General features: G+C 35.3%; 2 protein-coding genes across 3 annotated transcripts; one reads left to right on the forward strand and one right to left on the reverse strand.

Moving 5' to 3' along the window:
• Nucleotides 1-1839: 1839 nt before the first annotated feature.
• LOC6035862 (pyruvate dehydrogenase E1 component subunit alpha type II, mitochondrial) lies at nt 1840-5979 on the forward strand. Of its 2 annotated transcripts, XM_038254359.1 has the most exons (4): nt 1856-2009; nt 2153-2384; nt 2516-2578; nt 4557-5979. In XM_038254359.1, the coding sequence occupies exons 2-4, from the start codon at nt 2289-2291 to the stop codon at nt 5634-5636; spliced, it is 1239 nt and encodes a 412-aa protein (XP_038110287.1). In that variant the 5' UTR covers nt 1856-2009; nt 2153-2288; the 3' UTR covers nt 5637-5979. The 2 variants fall into 2 exon arrangements, with proteins under 2 accessions (XP_001845976.1, XP_038110287.1); XM_001845924.2 differs by lacking the exon at nt 2153-2384 and having other exon boundaries at nt 1840-2009.
• LOC6035863 (putative fatty acyl-CoA reductase CG5065) lies at nt 5952-18328 on the reverse strand. The gene is given in 7 exon segments (XM_001845925.2): nt 5952-6289; nt 12621-12746; nt 12805-13359; nt 13418-13503; nt 13558-13694; nt 13697-13862; nt 18010-18328. Coding segments are annotated over 7 exon segments (1557 nt in total). The 5' UTR covers nt 18244-18328; the 3' UTR covers nt 5952-6036.
• Nucleotides 18329-21421: the final 3093 nt, after the last annotated feature.

Raw genomic sequence — 21421 nt, forward strand, 5'->3', positions numbered from 1 at the left:
AATTTAAAAAATAAAATCTTCAAGCGTAAAGATTTTTTTCTGGAAAACAGTGAAAGTAGGAAAATAATCTCTTTATTATTATTTGTATTTGACTTTTCTCACAAAAATAATATTAAATTGAAGCCAATAGACGGTTAGTTAAAATTTTGGGTTTAAAAAATAGTTCCCAAGAATGTCAGTTCCAGAAAAAAATACTCTGAAAATAAGATTTTTATCGGAAAATATTTTTTTTGGATTTTGAAAACCGATCATTCAGTTTCTGGAATTAATATCAACCAAAAAAGTTTTGAGCAAGTTTTTGAGTGTTTTTTTTTTGTTAAGCTCTGTGAAAAAAAAAACGTTATTAGGAGAATTCATCACACGCATATTTTAATGGTAAACAATAAAATCAAAAATAAGATGAAGTTTCAAAATAAAATTAAAATGTTATCAGTTAAAATAAAGTTGTTGCAACAGTTCAACTTCAATAAGTTTCAAGTTTTAAAATGTTTTTTTTTTGTGTAATTTAGAAATGCCTTCTGAGGAAAAACATTTAAATATTTGTTAGTTTCGTAAAAAAGGAAATGTTTTGTTTTTTTTTATAATTGATATTTTTCAAGTTTTTTTTTCATTTAGAGCTGGAATTTCGGGTCTCACATCATATCAGATTGGAAAAATACAATGCTCCAATTTGCTGATTTGAAAAAAAAAAAACTAACCAAATTCAATCCCAAAAATGTGGACGCTCAACATTTTTGTGATTCAAAGGTGGGGAATAGCTGCATTGCACATCAAAAATATTATATCCAACAAGTCTCCTCATTTCCAAAGCTCGAAATTCTCAACCAGACGCCATATTGTACATGTTTCAAAACAAGCATAAAAATCAACACGAACTATCCCAAGAGAAAGAGATAAATTCATATCAACAAAGTGAAATCCATCATTCCTCGTTGGTCCACAATACACGAAACAATCTGCCAATATTTATGCATTATGAAATAAAACTTTTTCCATCCGTTTGTGTAGCACAAATACCAATCCAATCTTTATTCCGTTCCAGATTCGTCCTTTTTTTCACCGGAAGGGAAAAGTTTAACCGTAAGTTTCTGTTTGTGGAGAGAAAGGATAAATTTTTCGTTCTGTTTCGGACGAGTACGTATTTGTAATCAAGTTGTTCACTCCTTTGTGTCAATAAAGCAGTTCCGGCTGAAAAATTGATGTTTTGTACTTGATTTAAACAATATATTATTAAACAATGCAAAAAGTTGTTCAGAATGTAGGTTTTGGTTTAAGTAGATATCGTTGAATAATTTCCAATTGAAGTCATTATAGTTCTTATTTTATTGAAAAAATGAATATTTCTGCATAACTTTTAAATGTAATCAGAATTTGTACAAGGAGAGTCTGTTTAAAGCAATTTCTACAATAGATTTTGTATTTTTAATATGGCTTAAATTCAAATGAATAGAAAAAGTTTGATATCTGAATGTTTGAAAATCGTGAAAATTACGCCATTCAGCGTTTTGTTAATTAGCAATGACAAATTTACAGAACACATGAATTTTGTGAACAAAATTGAGTCCCAAATCCATGTTTTTTCCGTATCGTATTGTCTTCCCTGGCCTGATCAAAATTGTTATCTGACAAGTTTGTCATATCAAATAAATCAAAAAATAACAAATAAAACTGACAAAAAGTAATTACAAAATTTTCAAAACCATAGAAACTATATTCAGACAATCTACTAGAGATTTTAGTTCCTCGGCCCACCGCTTGGTGCTGGTACTCTTGGCCAACTTCGAATTTTCGAACTCAAACTCATCAAAACAAACCCCTACTGACAGTTCTCCCATGTCCAAATTTCGCAAAACAATCAGCCCGTATCTGCTACTGCTGCTGCGTATTCGCTGTCATTCCGTGTCATATTTGTGTTCCCAATTTTTCCGTACTGCCCTTGAAAAATCTGGTCCAAAATGCTTTCAAACGTCGCGAAATCTGTCGCACAGCGTGGCCTGTTTGGAAATCTGGTAAGTAGCAATAGTTTTGCGTACGAATATCTAGAAATAAGCTACAAATTTCATGTCAATTTTGCATTTTTTCCGGTGACGTCTCCGATGACCTCTCCGGGCTGAACCATTTTACTCCTCCTCCACACGCACCTCCTTCGCAGTGAGGGAAAACTGATTGCATAACAAAACAAATTTAAAAACTTATTTCGAGATAGGATCGAAAGTACTTTTCAACTAATCAGCTGTTGGGCGAAGGTCAACCAAATCGATACTAACAGGAAACTTCACTAGTAAAATATGGGACTTTCCAAGTGGGTCAAAACCATTTTCCGTGCAGGGACGGAGGTGGCTGCACAGAACCAAAAACCAGGAGACGTGGCCGGCACTGCAAAGGTCGGCAAATAGATGTGTTGATAATGATGTTTGTTACTAATCGAAGTTGATTAAATCAATTGATTTATAGTTAGCTTTAAACAGAAGAAAAACAAATCTGATGACGCGTTCTTATATGTTTACATTTGCAGAAAGTCCTTGCGACTCAGTCGCAAAGCAGCGGATATGCTACCGAAGCGACGTTTGAAACCAGAGTAAGTATTCTATAATTTTAACATTATTAAAGTGGTATGGAAATGAAAAAATGATAATTCTGGCACCCCTGTTTCAAACTATAAGCACATGAGTAAAATTTTAAAAATAACATAATCGGAGATATGAAAACAGCATTACAGTTTTTTTGTATATACCTATCGGTGGAAAAAAAAATTCCACTACCTTTGCGTTCAGGAATCAAGTTTAAAGATCTTGCAACCCTTTCAAGAGATATAACGATGATCTGGTCTCCTACGAAACACCGAATATTGAAAGGCAGAATTTGTTTTCTAAAATTAAAGTTAATGAATATCGTGAAAATATGAACAAAATGAAAAAAAGATATCCAGGGTTTTAAGCGAAGATGGCGTTCGAATGTTGAACCTCCGAAATGTGAAAATCGCGCAGTAGCACCAACATTAGAAAAAATGCGGCTGTCATGCCATGGCACACTTTTTCGTAATGTTGGTACCACTGCGTGATTTTGACATTTCGGGCGTTCACCATTCGAACGCCATTTTCGCTTAAAAAGCTGGATAATCATTCTGCCTTACATCCCGACCAGACGAAAATCACTTGAGAAGCTCAGTTTTTGATATTGTGAGAAGAACAAAATGTGTTTTTGGAAAAGTCGGATTAGTTGTCAAAGGGAAGATAAATTAATAACATTAATTACAGGATCAATTAATGTTATTACTTGGATTTAGCCAGCACTTTTTTCTCGCACTTTTGAAGACAAGAGTTCAAAAAGCTAGGCAACCACGTTTTGTTTATTTACATTTCCAGTCGCAGTTTCCACCAAACAGAACTTTTAACACTTTAAAAGTGCGATTGACAGGCGAAAACGAGCGAGCAACCTCGGCTCGCTTTTATCATTTTCGAGAGAAATTTAAATCTCCCCAGGCAGTTTGACAAGTCGCAATAGAGAAGAAAATCGTGACGTCAGGAATGAACTCAAATCACTCAAAATTCATTTTGTGAGTGACTTTAACATTTTGGCCTAGTTTGACAGCTACATTGTCCGCAGTTTTCTGTGGGAGAGAAAAGGAGGCGAATACTTTATGAAAGTCATACCAGTCAAAATTCCTAGCCTCAAAATTTTGTCGCGAGTTGCTTTTCTCCTCTATAGCGCGATCGATAGCCATTTCAGTAAAATAAATAAGTGAATGCGATTCAGTAATCATCGACAATGAAAAAAAACATTGCTTTTTCAGTAACTACATATCTGTCAAACAGAAATGTCACATACTAGGTCACATATGACTTATTGTTTGGATGCTGCCGAGAGAAAATCCTCTTTCAAATGTGTTGTGATTTTTTTATTATGTATGGTGATCCTTTGAAACAGGAGTTTGGAGGATTGTTGAAATAAATATAGAAATAACAGCACTGGAAACATTTCCAATGGCACGCAAAATCTAATTTCGATAACGAATTTCAAACTGACAAAAGAAAATTACTTTTCTGCAGAATAATTTGACGTTTCTTTTGCTGAAATTTCAGTTGTTTTAACAACCAACTTTCAGTAAACTATCTGTCAAAGTGACTGTTAACGCCCAGTTAACCAAAATTGACTATCTAGTAGAGAAACTTTCAGACAATACTTTAGATTATGTAACACCACTCACCCAATCTCAGTAGCCCTTCGTGTACCTTTATGTTCAATGTTTGTACTCGTTTCAGAACACAAAGTGGTTTGTCTTTTGTATAGTTTGTAGACTTCCCGGTCGCATTTAACTTGACCAGCTAGAACTAGACTACAAATTTATCCACAAGACACTTCTGACCAGATGGTCGACCGGGACAAGTTAGGTAGAGCTAATAAACATCCACGAATTGTACCCCTTTTGTGCAATAAAGTCTTCCCGAAGGGTTGAATTCAGGGAGCAAGTGTTGGATTGAAGTAGGGAATACATTAGACTAAAAAGTAGGAACGTTCTTTTATTGCGTAACTCAAAAATGTTTCCCATCTTCCAGGCCTTCAAGCTGCACAACCTGGACCAGGGCCCGGCCACGACGGTGACCGTAACGAAGGACGAAGCGCTCCGATACTACGGCCAGATGTACGCGATCCGCCGGATGGAAACCGCCGCCGGTAATCTGTACAAGGAGAAGATCATCCGCGGCTTTTGTCATTTGTACTCCGGCCAGGAGGCTTGCGCCGTTGGAATGCGCGCGGCCATGCGTCCCGAGGACTCGTGCATCACGGCGTACCGGTGCCACGGCTGGACGTATCTGATGGGAGTGTCGATGCAGGGCGTGCTGGCTGAGTTGACGGGTCGTCAGAGTGGATGCGCTCGGGGAAAGGGTGGCAGCATGCACATGTACACGAATAATTTCTACGGTGGTAATGGTATTGTGGGGGCGCAGGTTCCGCTGGGAGTGGGCATCGCCTTTGCTGCCAAGTATAACGGGACGAAGGGAGTGTGCATTGCGGCTTACGGCGATGGTGCGGCCAATCAGGGACAGATCTTTGAGGTGTACAACATGGCCAAACTATGGAACGCGCCATGCATTTTTGTCTGTGAGAACAACGGGTACGGAATGGGAACCAGTGCGGAGCGTGCCTCGGCCAATGTCAACTACTACACCCGTGGAGACGCCGTGCCCGGAATCTGGGTCGACGGAATGGACGTGCTGGCGGTCCGCGAGGCTACCCGATTTGCCATCGAGCACTGCAACAGTGGCAAGGGACCGATCCTGCTGGAGACGGCCACCTACCGCTACTCGGGACATTCCATGTCGGATCCGGGAACCAGCTACCGGTCGCGTGATGAAATCGCCGAAGTGCGCCAAACGCGTGATCCGATCACTTCGCTGCGCGAGAAGATCCTCACGAACGAACTGGCAACGACCGAGGAGTTGAAAGAGATCGAGTCCAAGCTCCGTGGAGAGGTTGATGCCGCGACCAAGGTTGCCAAGGCCGACAAGGAGATCGCGGTGGAGGAACTGGTCACGGACATTTACGCCAAGCCGGATAACTGCAGCGTCATCCGTAACTCGACCCCCGGAGGTGAACTGGCCCACAAGAGCCTTGGCCGGGCTGTGAACCTGTAGATCGAGACTAGCGCAACTGTTTTATTTATAATCTCACAATCGCATTTGGAGCAAATTGGGTTTTGTTTTTACTTGAAGTTCTGCAATTATACTTTTTTATTTTAGCTAAAAGCGAACGAAATCAAACGACCACACACTCCAACATCCAACACATTCTTGAACAACAACGGGTCATTTAAAAACTGTGGCATTTAGTTTGGTCACTGCCTCCTCTCAGTATCACACAAACACACGAGTCGTAGCGTTAGATCAACAAGCAAGTTTCACCTTCAACATGGACATTTTCGAAGAACATTCAAATAAAAAATACTTCACTATTTAAAATAGTACACCCTCCAAAAAAGAGCCTCCTGAATAAATGTTTATTTACACCGAGAAACATCCCGTCCCTACCTTACGGTCATCGATTGCCCAACCGCACCAGCTGCGTCTCGAAGCTCTGCAGCAGGGCGCTCTTCCACAGCCAGTACGCGAGTAGGGCGTAAAAAATGGCCTTGACCACGCGGTCAGCGAGCTTCAGCCGGCGCATCTTGCGGTTCGCCTGGGGCAGCGATTCGTCCGGGTCGTTCAGGAGGTAGCGCCGCACGCCCATCCAGCAGTCGTAGTAGAACTGGTCGATGCGCTCCTCCGTTAGGTGCCAGCTGAAGGCGGCGCTGTAATTACCAAAAAATGACACTTCTGAATAACTGAAGATTCGAAAAGTACATTAAATTTCCATCCTAATGGCGTGTTGCTCAATTTGTAACAGCTAACTAACGAAAAAAATTTTGTCATAAAACCGCCCACCGTAACGAGATATCAAAAATGGACCTCGGATTCGAGATCAGGGACAAACATTACCCTTATGACAACATTTCACGCAAATCGAAGAGGGCGTTTTCATGCAAGTTAATTTATCAGATTTTCTACTCGAAGAAAATATTGAAGTTTTCAAAATATAGTCTGAAAAGTGTAATTTTACAATACTTTCGTTCAAACATAACAAAATTAATATTTCACAATGTATAAACAACCAATTCATTGAATATGTTTTTCCATTTAAAATTAGTGATTGAGTGTCATTTTGTCACATGATTTTTTTTTGAAAATTTTTAAGGATGTTTGGTATAAGAAATTAGATCTCAAAACAATTAAAGAAAAGTTTAAAAATTGAATTTACAAGCCACGGTTTTTACTTTTGAAGGAAAAAAGTGTTTAAAAATGCATTATACACCTGCCCAGTTGTTTTGCACTCATTAGTTTCCAAAAAACCTAAGTACCAATTGATGAAAATTTATTTTTTGCAAAAAAAAAGTTTCTGCGGTGCTGTACATTGAAATTTCATAACTTTCAAAAAATTCGTTTTAGATTGTTTTCAGTTGATTTGACTTCTTTTTTCATTAAAATTTTGAAATATTTTTTGACCCCTGATTTTTCGGACTAATTTTGAAGGGGGAAGGCAACATAATAATAATTGCAAAGTATAAAAACTAAAAAATCACAAAATACCGATTTTACTCCAATTAACATAATTTGCAATTTTTCGCTTCGTTTGCTTTTTCACTGTTGTAGTATTTTTTAATTAGGCCGTTGCAAATTTTTTTTGAAGTGTCCCTCGATTCTGATCAAAGTCAAGGAGGGGGGCGGGACAAAAAAATAAAAAAAAGTATAAAAATTGAAATTACGAGTCATGGTTTTAACATTTAAATGAAAAAAGTGTTTTAAAATGCATCATACACCTGTCCAGTTGTTTTGCCATCATTAGTTTCCAAAATATCTAAGTAATTGCGAAAACATGCTAAATATGATTATCAATGCAGAAAAAATGCATTTTAGATTGTTTTTAGATGATTAGACTAATATTTTCATGAAAATTTTGAAGTTTTTTGGAAAAAATATTTTTTTGCCCTCTGATTTTTCAAACCAATTTTGAAGGGGAGGGGGGCGACATAAACTTTGAAAAATATTCGCAACGGCCTTAAATGCTCTAGTTTTTCGTTAAATTCAGTTTTTTCGAAAGTACACAAATTTACACAAAATACCGTTTTTCAAAGTTCTCAAATTTACAGAATTTTTATCATGGGTATCAAACGAAACCAAATTTGGTATGCTTTTCACTTTTTTGTTAAATATATTGTGTACTAAAATTTTCACAAATACTGTATTTTTTAAAGTCCCCAAATTTTTCATAATTTGCAATATGGGTATCAAATGATTTGAAATTTTGAATGCATTTCCACTGTTTTAGAGTTTTTGGAATGAAATATTAAAACTTTTACAAAATACCGTATTTTCAAAAAGAAATCAAATTTTCATAATTTCATATGGGTATCAAACGTTTTAAAATGTTGCCTGCATTTTGAGGTTTTTTAATGAAATACTAAATTTTTTACACATAAAAAAACCTATTTTTTTTTAAAGTACAGTCATCCCTCATATTCGGAACAGTTTACAGATCGGCCAATGTTCAAAAAATCATAGCAAATCTAAAATTGAACTTAATGATTCGCTTTTACCTTCATTTGAAAGCTTTTCATGCGATCTTTCGAATGCTGTATTGAACAACTGCAAATTTTAACTTTTAATTCAAGTTTTTGAAGAACATTTGACCCTTGAAAACCACAAATTCGGAACACTTTTTTCTTACGGATGTAAACAAACTTTGGATCTCTCGAGGAGTCCATATTTATAACAAAATAATGACTTCACACATTGCAACCAGTGAAACTCAAGCTTAGTGATCTTTTATCCATGGTCTGATAACTTTTTTGTGAAAATATCAGTTAAATTCAGGAGTTCCACAATTGTGGGAGGCACAGTAACATTCCACAATCATGGAACAGGCAATTTGGAGGCAGTGTTTTGCTGCTCTGGACAAAATAGTCTTGAAATGAAGTGTTTTGTTCAAAAAGTACTACTTTAACTTGTGAAATAGCAAGAAAATGTCCAAATAAAGGTCTTAAAAATAGTAGGGTCAAGAGAAAAGCTGCATTTGGCATGCTATTGACAAATTATCACAAAAGAGCAATTCTCTACGAAATCGGTCTTTTTTCTTCAATTTTAATTTTTGTATTTTTTAATCCGGCTGAATTTTTTTTGGTGCCTTCGGTATGCCCAAAGAAGCCATTTTGCATCATTAGTTTGTCCATATAATTTTCCATACAAATTTGGCAGCTGTCCATACAAAAATGATATGTGAAAATTCTAAAATCTGTGTCTTTTGAAGGAATTTTTTGATCGATTTGATGTCTTCGGCAAAGTTGTAGGTATGGATATGGACTACACTGGAAAAAAATGATACACGGTAAAAAAAAATTGGTAATTTTTTATTTAACTTTTTATCACTAAAACTTGATTTGCAAAAAAACACTATTTTTAATTTTTTGATATGTTTTAGAGGACATAAAATGCCAACTTTTCAGAAATTTCCAGGTTGTGCAAAAATCATTGAGCGAGTTATGAATTTTTGAATCAATACAGATTTTTTCAAAAAATCGAAATATTGGTCGCAAAAATTTTTCAACTTCATTTTTCGATGTAAAATCAAATTTGCAATCAAAAAGTACTTTAGTGAAATTTTGATAAAGTGCACCGTTTTCATGTTAAATCCATTTTTAGGTGACTTTTTTGAAAATAGTCGCAGTTTTTCATTTTTTTAAATTAATGCACATGTTTGCCCACTTTTCAAAAAAATATTTTTGAAAAGCTGAGAAAATTCTCTATATTTTGCTTCTTCGGACTTTGTTGATACGACCTTTAGTTGCTGAGATATTGCAATGCAAAGGTTTAAAAACAGGAAAATTGATGTTTTCTAAGTCTAACCCAAACAGCCCACCATTTTTCAATGTCGATATCTCAGCAACTAATGGTCCGATTTTCAATGTTAATATATGAAAAATTTGTAAAATTTTCCGATCTTTCCGAAAACAATATTTTCAAAATTTTCAAATCAAGGCTAACATTTCAAAAGGGCGTAATATTGAATGTTTGGCCCTTTCGAAATGTTAGTCTTGATTTGAAAATTTTGAAAATATTGCTTTCAAAAAGATCGTAAAAATTTACAAATTTTTCATATATTAACATTGAAAATCGGACCATTAGTTGCTGAGATATCGACAGTAAAAAAATGTGGGCTGTTTGGATGAGACTTAGAAAACATCAATTTTCCTGTTTTTAAACCTTTGCATTGCAATATCTCAGCAACTAAAGGTCGTATCAACAAAGTCTGAAGAAGCAAAATATATAGAATTTTCTAAGTTCTTCAAAAATATTTTTTTCGAAAGTGGGCAAACATGTGCACTAATTTAAAAAAATGAAAAACTGTGACTATTTTCAAAAAAGTCACCTAAAAATGGATTTAACATGAAAACGGTGCACTTTATCAAAATTTCACTAAAGTACTTTTTGATTGCAAATTTGATTTTACATCGAAAATGAAGTTGAAAAATTTTGCGACCAATATTTCGATTTTTGAAAAATCAGTATTGATTCAAAATTCATAACTCGCTCAATGATTTTTGCACAACCTGGAAATTTCTGAAAGTTGGCATTTATGTCCTCTAAAACATATCAAAAATTAAAAAATTAAAAATAGTGTTTTTTGCAAATCAAGTTTTAGTGATAAAAGTTAAATAAAAATCACCAATTTTTTTACCGTGTATCATTTTTTCCAGTGTAGTCCATATCCATACCTACAACTTTGCCGAAGACACCAAATCGATCAAAAAATTCCTTCAAAAGATACAGATTTTAGAATTTTCACATATCATTTTTGTATGGACAGCTGCCGAATTTGTATGGAAAATTATATGGACAAACTAATGATGCAAAATGGCTTCTTTGGGCATACCGAAGGCACCAAAAAAGTTTCAGCCGGATTAAAAAATACAAAAAAAAATCGAATGACCGAAATCCTAGAGAACTGCTCAAAAGTGTTATGAATTTGTGGGTGTTCCGAATATGTGGGATGACTGTACTCAATTTTTCATAATTTGCCATGTGGTTATCAAATGATTTGAAATTTTGCATGCATTTTCACTGTTTGAGTGTTTTTGAAATAAAATAATTAAATTTTCACAAAATACTTTTTTTAGGTACTCAAATTTTCATAATATCCATACCAAATTTCCCTTCGTTTGCTACCAATGATGCAAGTTATGTAAATTTGAGTATTTTCAAAAAATACGCTACTTTGTGAAAACTAGAGCATTAAATTCCAGAAACACTAGAACTGTGACCCTAATTCAAAAGACTGGTGCTGCATGTTAGTAGAGCTGAGCTTCTAAAGAGTTGTCAGTAAACCGCCGACTGAAGCTAACATCTACAATGACCAGTGCACAGTGGTCCGAAACCGAAATCTAGCGTGACAAAATTGATACCGGCCACACGTTAAGATTTAGAGCTTTGGTGTCTTCGGGACAAATAATCAGGGTCAATAGGGGAATCTTTTGGTATGGTAGACATTAGGGTGGTCCAAATTTTAGGGTGGTTCAGAATTTTTATTTTGGCGGGATGACGAGATAGCGCTTTGGTGTCTTCAGAAAAGTTGTAGAAAACACCATTTTGAGCAACTTTGCTGAAGAGCACAAAGCTCTATCTTCAAACGGGAAGTTTCTAGAGCCATTTTTGTAATTTAGGTTGAAGTGTTTATGAAAAAATGAGTTTTTTTTAATTTATCAACTCAGGCTTGTATCGTAGCGAGTTGGTGTCTTCTAGACATTTGTAGAGCTTATCAAAACACACATTTATATTCCAAGAGAGCAAAAATCGGACCTTTAAAACGAAAGTTATAGCCAAAATACGACGAAAAAGACGCCATTTTGAAATGTGAATAACTCGAAAAGGTGGTGGAGTTTGACCTCGCTCTTAGAAGCATCTGAAAGTACACATTTTAGAGTACATGTGCTGAAAATATCTCGGAGGTCTTTTTTGTTTAACTTATTTAATCTCAATTTGAAAATGAGCATTTTTTAATCGTTTTTTGTCCATAACTTTTGATAGAATTGACCAAAATTCATTTTCAAGAATAAAAATGTTCATTTTGACAAGCTCTACAATTGTCTAGGGCTCAAAAATGTACAAAATGATCTTGTGGTTGTAAAAGAAGAAACAAGTTTTGGCTGAAATATTTCAGGAATCAACAAAATAATTAAATTTATTCCTGAAATATTTCAGCCAAAACTTGTTTCTTCTTTTACAACCACAAGATCATTTTGTACATTTTTGAGCCCTTCTAGACAATTGTAGAGCTTGTCAAAATGAACATTTTTATTCTTGAAAACTGAATTTTGGTCAATTCTATCAAAAGTTATGGACAAAAAACGATTAAAAAATGCTCATTTTCAAATTGAGATTAAATAAGTTAAACAAAAAAGACCTCCGAGATATTTTCAGCACATATACTCTAAAATGTGTACTTTCAGATGCTTCTAAGAGCGAGGTCAAACTCCATCACCTTTTCGAGTTATTCACATTTCAAAATGGCGTCTTTTTCGTCGTATTTTGGCTATAACTTTCGTTTTAAAGGTCCGATTTTTGCTCTCTTGGAATATAAATGTGTGTTTTAATAAGCTCTACAAATGTCTAGAAGACACCAACTCGCTACGTTACAAGCCTGAATTGATAAATTAAAAAACTCATTTTTTCATAAACACTTAAACCTAAATTACAAAAATGGCTCTAGAAACTTCCCGTTTGAAGATAGAGCTTTGTGCTCTTCAGCAAAGTTGCTCAGAATGGTGTTCTCTACAACTTTTCTGAAGACACCAAAGCGCTATCTCGTCATCCTGCCAAAATAAAAATTTTGAACCACCCTAAAATTTGGACCACCCTAATGTCTACCATACCAAAAGATTCCCCTATTGACCCTGATTATTTGTCCCGAAGACACCAAAGCTCTAAATCTTAACGTGTGGCCGGTATCAATTTTGTCACGCTAGATTTCGGTTTCGGACCACTGTGCAGTGTTTAAATAGGGAAGGCTTGGACTTGGTAACGACTACTTACATATCGTCTCCCTGCAGACCATTTCGGAGCGATCGAAACCGTTCGGTCTCAAAGTTCCACTGATGATACACAAAGTATCGTAGAGAAGCTTGCGCGAGGAACACTTTCCGCTGAATTTTCATCAAGCTGAAAGCAAAAGTTTATTATATTTTGTCAATTTAAAATAATTTTTGGAGTGTCTTACAAGGGTCGCTTCCCGCAGACCCAGCAGAGCGTATCGACCAGCATCGCCGGCAGAATGTGCAGCAACAGAACCATCAGATAGTACTTGACCCGCCACGTGGTCGTCGATCCACCGGGAACCCACAGTAGCCGACTGAAGCACAGCTTGGTCATGTTTGCCTTGCCACAGTCGATCATTTTGGCGAACTGCCACGAATGTTCGTGCTCGACGGCACTGTTGTACACGGGCAGGTGGTTCTGGCTTGGGGTGTGTTTCGTCGTGCCTCTTCGCCACGCGGCCAACAGTAATGCCTTGATGGAAATGTCCGCCGGGATGGTGTTGGCACGGTTTCCTGTCGGCATGAGATCCGTCCGAACGATGCCGGTTCCGGCTCCGAGCAGCATTCCCGATGGACCGTTGAGGTTGTCGATCCAACCGACGAGCGGTTCCTCGATTGTGTTGACCACGATCGAGGGTCGGAAGATCACGAGGGGCAGCTGGCTTTCGTAGTCACGGCACACCTGCTCCGCCAGGCCTTTGCTGAAGGTGTACGTGTTTGGGGCAAAGTCGGTGACCCTGGAGACGAATTATGAAGATTTAGCGTTTTGAGAATCCTTCTTTTCTGAGAACTTACTTGTCTGTTAAAATATCTAAAATCTGTGTGTCGAATTTGAGGGCACAATCCAGCATCTTCCTCCAATCTGCTTTGGCAGGATATAACTGAAACACCAAAATTCATCATCATTTTAAGAACCCCAAAGTTTTGAAACTCACCCTCTCATCGACCTGCGTCTGCTCGGGGTTGCTGTAGGCCGTCGAAACGTGCACGACGGCCCGCAACGCCTTCATCCCCAGGCACAGCTCGAACAGCTCGCGCGTCGAGAGCACGTTCGTCAGGATGGCGTCCTTGGGGGATCGTCGAAGCGGACGCTGGCCGCCAGGTGAAACACCACCGACACATTCCGCAACCGTTGGATGTCCTCCGGGGACATCCCCAGCCGCAGCTGCATGCAGTCACCGTACATGGGCACCAGTTTGGACAGGGCCGACGGGTTGAGGCGTTTCAGCTTTTCGAACAACTGATGATGGGTAAGGGAAAGGTCAGCAGGGAAGTTGTGTTACTGAATATCTTCTGGCATGAATATAATGCGAATCAAGTTATAATAAAACTCTTGAAAAGTGAAACCAAAAGCAAATCGTGTTACAGGTCCTTATTTCAAATCTTTGTATATTTTCCTTATTTTCTCTTATTTTGAAGCAAATTGGATATTCAAGATGACATCCAATATGGCAGAAAAAATTAAATGATTTGTAATCACTTGAATTTCATTCAAAATTGCTAAGAAAAATATTTAAAAAAAATCTAATTGTTATCCAATCAGCCTTAATTTTTCAACTTATGATATCTCTCAAATTATAAATCCATTTATCAATGGTAAAATGTGACATTTTGTGACGTTTTCCAATTTCAATATTTTCAACATTTCAAAATAAGGCCAAACATTTAAAAAGGGTCAATTTAGAAATTTTAGAATTTTCTCAGCTACTAAAAAAAAATGTTTTTAAAAGTGAACATACATAAGCACTATTGAGCAGATCTCTCAGATTTCGGCCATTCGGTTTTGTTTGTATTTTTTAATCCGACTGATAATTTTTGGTGCCTTCAGTATGCCTAAAGAAGCCATTTTGCATCATTAGTTTGTCCATATAATTTTCCATACAAATTTGGCAGTTGTCCATACAAAAATGATATATGAAAATTCAAAAATCTGTATCTTTTGAAGGATTTTTTTGAACGATTTGGTATCTTGGGCAAAGTTGTAGTTATGGATACGGACTACACTGGAAAAAAAAATGTTATACGGTAAAAAAAATTTGGTGATTTTTAATTTAACTTTTTTTTAGATAATGCTGGATTGTTTGGGTGAGACTTGGAAAAAAATCATTTTTTTCTGTTTTTAAACTCAATTTCGAAGGAAATTGGACGTAGAATCCATTTCCGTGATCAAATGTTGATTAATTTATTGTTTCTACCTGTATTTCGCAATTGAAAACATTAAACGGCCGTATCTCAAAACACCCCAACTTTTTTTTTTACCTCACCATCGTTTGCAAAATTTGTTTTTTAAATAGTGAAAATGAGCAAATTGGGCAAAACTAGGAGCGAGGACTTAAGCTGCCAAACATACGAGAATTTCCCCTATTAGCCATTTGAATAAATATTTGCGTAAAATTATAAAAATATAAATTAAATTAATCATCTCCCAGAACACCAGGTAGCAGTTATTGATCAGCCCGCCTGTGATGCGGCGAATGAAGCTGATGTAGGTAATCTCGAAAACACTAAACATTAAAATTCGATATCTCTGGAACGAAACATATTCATTTCTGTCGATAAATGATTCTTATGTAAAATTGGCCGGGGAATACGATGGTGAGGTCAAATTTAAAAAATAAATAGGGCTGTTTTGAGATACGGCCGTTTCAAGTTTTCAATTGCGCAATACAGATAGTAAAAATAAATTAATCAACATTTTGATCACGGAAATGGATTCTACGTCCAATTTCCTTTAAAATTGATCTTAAGACCGACCTTCTATGATTTGTGGTTCCTAAGCTATCGCTGTTTGAAAGTAGGAGATTTGATCAAAAATCGCAAAAAGTCGATTTTTTGGGGAGGTACAAAAATGGAGCGGGTGGTCCAATTTGGATGAAATTCGGGATTCTTGCAAGTTTTGATAGTATCAACAGCTCTGCCAAATTTGAGCAGGATCGGAGAGGGTAATTTTCAAATTTGCACTTTTTCGTGCACAGTTGAGATGGAATGACCCATATGAAATGACAGAAATGTAAAAAAAGGATTTAAAATGCTATCGAGGTTTTTAAGCGAAGATGGCGTTCGAATGGTGAACGCCCGAAATGTCAAAATCACGCAGTGGTACCAACATTACGGAACAAGTGTGCCATGGCATGACAGCCACATTTTTTTTCTAATGTTGGTGCTACTGCGCGATTTTGACATTTCGGGCGTTCACCATTCGAACGCCATCTTCGCTTAAAAACCTGGATAGATTTTATCAGGTAAATGACCTGACAAAATACATCATAGATTGCAAAATAAATTAGATTTTTTGAAAAAAAAAAAAAAACATATTTTTTAATGATTTTTCAAATTTTTGCAACAGAAATTGAATGGTAGAATAGTCTAATAAATAGAAAATGGATAAAAATTATTATTTAAATTAGTTTACAGTCATTTATTAACATTTTTCAAATTGATTGTTGAGTTTTATTATTTTGTGCTCACTGAATTTTTAAAAAAAATTTATTAATGTATCAATAAAAAGTTATTTTTCATTGATCACTAAACAGCAAAAAAAAAGATAATATTACTACTGGGAATGTGTCAAAAAATATGTGTAATTTTACATCCGGAACTGGTGAAATTTTATTCACTTCCTGATGAATTTAACCTTTTCACAAATTATTAGGGTGAAATTCCAGACTTTGTTTTTTTTTTAATGTTCTATAAGCAATTGTGTTTCATATGTTCAAAGGATTAAAAAAAAACTCTTGAATTACTTAAAAAAGAGGTTATATTCTTTTTTACTGTGTATATATCACAAAATGAAATTTTCAGTTTCAAAGAAAAAATCTGTATATTTTTAATTAAATTCTTTCTGTTCAGTTCAAAGAATAAAAAAGAGATGATCTCTTGATTATGGAAAGTTTTTTTTTTTACATTTTTTATGCTGAATCTATAAATTACGAAATTAACATAACAGCACAATAGGGTGACAATAAAAAACACACACAAGGTACCGTAAACCGGGGTGACTTTGATAGGATTTCAATTTGTTTTTAGAATATTTTCCAACAGGTAAGGTTTTTCTCAAGATTATTATTTTTAAAACATGTACTGGGGTAGGCCACACAAAGGCCATGCACTATTTTGGAAAAAAAAGTTTTTTCAATAGTGTTTAGAAAAATAGTTACGTTAAAAATTCTTGGTTTTAATTCCGGGGTGACTTTGATAGTCATATTTTTTTTGTTAAAATCATATTTAAGATGTTCAAACTTTATTTGTACGTTAAATGTACCATCACTAAAGTAGCTGATATAGTTTGTAAGAAAAAAATCAATGTTTATATTAAGTTAACTAAGTTTATAAGCTTTTTAACAAAATACATATAAATTTTAGGTAAAATTGTTAAAAAAATCGGAATTTTGCCTGAAATTTGTTAAAAATAGTTTTGTTTATAAAATTATCGATTTATATTGCATTTTAAACTGAATTCGAAGCACGAATCACAAGTTTTCACATTTTACATGAAATTTGTTCAACTGAATTTGCCTATAAATTTGGAGATTTTTTTTTTAATTGTTTTTCAAAAACACATATTATTTATTATTTACAAACTTATTTAACCTTCTCCTAGTGGAATTGTCCAAAGAATCCGAAAATGCATTCCGTTTTCCGATTAAAAAAATCGGTTCATTGGTTCATCATCGGTTCATGTTCATTGAGAAAATCATGACACTTTGAGAAGTTTAAAATAATGACTTTCGTCCACATTTTCTTAACTATAGTCAACAAACTTTATAAACTTTTCAAAAATTTATGAAAAGTTCTTCATGAGGTACTTTGAACACTTCTCTACCACGGTCAGTATGTTTCTGAACCATTCCTTACGTATTTTAATTGTACTCTTCATTTTGCGGAAAAATCGCAAACCTATCAAAGTCACCCCGTTTTACGGTATACCCCACGACTCGATTCTTTAAACAAAAATAAGTAACTGTGCCAATTTTGATCGATTAAGGTTCTCTACAACATTGTCGAGGGGTGCAAAACAATCCGTGTTGATCCTGATTTTTGGTAATTCTTTGAGTAAAAAGTATTTTCTTATATATTTCCTATATACCCCTTATATACTTTCAAGTATATAAGCCGATTTTTTTTTCTTCGAATTGCTAATAACTCATCAGTATCAACTCGGATCTTCTTGCACCCTATGACAAAGGTGACATTTTTAAACATTTTACATCATTCTTTTAGGCTTTCTATAGTCGCTTTGTTTTTCGGCATCACTTTTCAACTCTAATTGTTGATTTTTATGTAGATTTCACCGGATTATCAATTGTTCATTTTCTGTTCTTGATATCATCATGCTATAACACTTGAACACTTCCACAAACTTCTATTCTAGTTTTCTTCACACCCACCGGATTATTCGTCAGATCCTGCACCCGAGTTTGGGGCGTTTTGCCACGCTTCGAGCGCATCAGCACAAAAATCCGGCCCACATCCGGGCAGGACCGGAGCAGCTTCTCGATCAGCACCTTGCCCATGAACCCCGTTCCGCCGGTCAGGAACACGTCCGCACCGGCGTAGAACCTGGGCACCGAGATGTACTCCCCCAAACTCACATCACTCAACATCACTTCGCACTCGGACATTACGAGTCAACCGAAAAGGACGACCTCCTTCCTTCCTTCCTCTTCCAACGACCAAATCTTCCGGACTAGTAACGGAAGCGCCCAACGGTCGTCGTATTTATAGACTTCCTTTCACTGCCTTGGCGTGAAGCCATACCGTCAGGGTACTCGGTGTTGGTCCTCTCTTGAGGGCAATTGCGCCGACTAGATCTAAACCAGACGAACGGCCACAGACAAACGGATGTTGACACTTGTCCGGAGTTTTAATATTGATCGTCACTTTCAATACGCAAGTTCACTTAGCAGTTCATTCAATAAATTGAATCTACTTGTCTGTGACCCCATACAGTCTCCCCCCACAAGACGAATTCCGAAAGATATATCTTCGAAGGGCACTTTGTAATGGTCTCTTTTTTCGGAGGCACTACCGCATTGTCTGTAACGCTGCGCTGTGACGACCTTGGACTTGGCCAGTCCCGACTCCAACTGCACCGCGATGCAGTTTTTAACTTTCACTTTTTGGCGCCAAGTTCAGTTCCAGTTCTGGGAAGTTCCAATACGCACGTCAATACAAGCTTGCTGGGGAATAAAATAAATACCTTTTTGCAATAATCATCATCGTAAACAAGCATGCGAGACAAAGATGTCAATGAACACGTAAACCGGACCGACACTTGCAGAAGTTCGTTTGACCATGAGTTTGTTTGTTTTGAGGTGTGGATCAGTGCGACATAAGTTATGCAATGTGCAACATGTTTAACTAAAATGTACGAACCGGTTGTGAAAATGTAAAGTAGGTGATTTTTGACCTGACAAGCTTAAAGAAAAATTACGAAAAAGAATTTTAAGACAATTTAAAAAAAAAATGTGTTGGAACTTTACTTTAATTCCATCCTGTTCTTTTGAAGTGAATAATAATGATACAAATAAAGTGATTTTTTAAAAACATTCATAATTACGATAGATAATTCATAAACCATAACCATAAATTGTACTAGTTTATCAAGTTTATCTGAAATCTTTAAAAAAAAACATTCACTTCGGATAATCAAATCCCTAAAGAAAAATCATTCTATTGCGCCGAACAGGACCCTAACAACACTCTCAAGTGCTCTGGGAAATCGAAATACAAAATGGCGGTAAATATGACGACCATAATGTAAATCAGCATCGAATGGTCGGAATAACAATATCTAAAAAAGCAAATTGTAGACAATTTTCTCAGCTCTTCGGTCAAGAAGGGACACTGTTTATAAAAATAAAAAAGATAGTTTTCTTGAACTAAGTCTAAAATGGCGATAACTCAAAAACGTAGCAATTTTTCAATATTTTACAAATTTACTTTTGAATTCAATTTTACAATTTTATTCAATTTACAATTCTGGAGTTTTCTTGAAAAGGTCCAATAAATCAAATTTTTTAGTTTTTGCTTTTTGGGTATTTTTGAAACAGCCTTAAAAACACCCAAAAGCAAAAACTGAAAATTTGGTTTATTGGACCTGTTCAAAAAATAAAAAAATACTAATTTTACTTTCCAAAAAAACATATCAAAAAATGAAGAGATGTGGAAAAGTTTTGTCAATCATTTTGATTGACCGTTAAATTGATGATTGATTGACTTAAAAAAGAGATTTACGTCTAATTGCCTACGCTAAATTCATATTTTCAATCGGAACTTATTTACATTTCTTTCGATGAAATTCACCGTATTCATGTTATAGTCATCTTAGGGTTATTTACAGGTTAAAAATAAATTAAACACCGCTTATAAAAAAAAATCATATCACTCAGACATTTGTCTGTAATTTTCACATGTGAACTTTGAAAATTGATCAACAAAATTCAAGATCAAGCCTAAGATTACAAAAGGACAAAACAAAAATACCTACAACCTTTTAAAAAATTATGCTTGATTTTGAAATTGTGAAAATATTTTTAATTACAGTCCAGACTCGATTATCGGAAGCCTCGATAATCCGAAGTTTCGATTATCGGAAGCCTCGATAATCCGAAGTTTCGATTATCAGAAGTTTGTATGGGACTTTAAATAGTCGAATTACGATAAAAAAAAAATATTTTTTTTCATATTTTTTTATTTTTTACAGAACTTGGATCTGCGACCGAATTTTGGTAAAATTTGGATTGCCTACTAATTATTTCTTCTTAATTTGGGTCATACTAAAATATATCAACAACAAAAAAATCATGATTCGATTATCCGAAATGATTTTTTTCCGAGGCTTTCGGAAAATCGAGTCTGGATTGTATATTCAGACCGATTTTTGCAAAAAAAAAATGCTAAAATGAAGTGGCTGTAACTTTGTCCTAATTACCACTAAAAACTTTACTCAAGTTGATTAAAAATTAACGGATTTTCGAATATTTACGTACACTTTTAAAATAAAAATTTAACAAAAAATCAAAAAAATGGAAAAAAATTAATCACGCGTATAAAAAAAACGATTTCATGAAATCATGAAAATAATTTGGGGTGACTTATATGCTATACACGACATTCCTCTCGTTAGAGACCATCCATAAACCACGTAGACAGTGGTCACCAAACTCCGGCCCGTCGAGGTTCTCTGTGCGGCCCGCGGGCTGGTTTTGAAATTATAATGGAATCCGGCCCATAAAGGAGTTTTTGTGTTAGGTTCTCTAGTAAAAAGAATGGACAAGTTTTCTTTTGCCAAGAAAGTGATAAATAATATTAAATTTTATGAAATCTTGGGAAATCACATTTCAATTAAATTACCTACCTGGAAAAAATCTTTCATTTATTTGAAAACTACGATACTCAAAATGACGTTAATATCGGAAAAATTTCCAACAGTTCTAAACATCTGGTTGGATTTTGTGGACCACTTCGGATCTTCCAGCAAATTTTAAAATCTAAAATCAAATCAAATCTTCAAATCTGGACCAAGTTCGAGAATAATAGGTCAAGGGAAAATTTGATGAATGATGGAACTAAAGAACGACATTTTGAGTAAATATTTTTTATAAAAATCAAATAGTTACATTAAAATTGAAAAAAAAAATCTGACGTATAATAGAATTATTAAGCAAAAAAACTCAATATATTTTCAATTTTCGTCAAATTTCATTTTGAAAATTATTATTGACATTCAAAAATAACTTGCGTTTTGTTTTATTTGCTAAAAAAGCAGGACCTTTTTATTAAACTTATATTAAATAT

This window comes from Culex quinquefasciatus, chromosome 2 (genome assembly GCF_015732765.1).
Source record: "Culex quinquefasciatus strain JHB chromosome 2, VPISU_Cqui_1.0_pri_paternal, whole genome shotgun sequence".
Lineage (NCBI taxonomy): Eukaryota > Metazoa > Arthropoda > Insecta > Diptera > Culicidae > Culex > Culex quinquefasciatus.

Coding starts and splice junctions, on each gene's coding strand:
- LOC6035862 (XM_038254359.1), top strand. CDS start 2,289: ATGGGACTTTCCAAGTGGGTCAAAACCATTTTCCGTGCAGGGACGGAG. Junction 2,385..2,515: donor ACGTGGCCGGCACTGCAAAG/GTCGGCAAATAG, acceptor TTACATTTGCAG/AAAGTCCTTGCGACTCAGTC. Junction 2,579..4,556: donor AAGCGACGTTTGAAACCAGA/GTAAGTATTCTA, acceptor CCCATCTTCCAG/GCCTTCAAGCTGCACAACCT.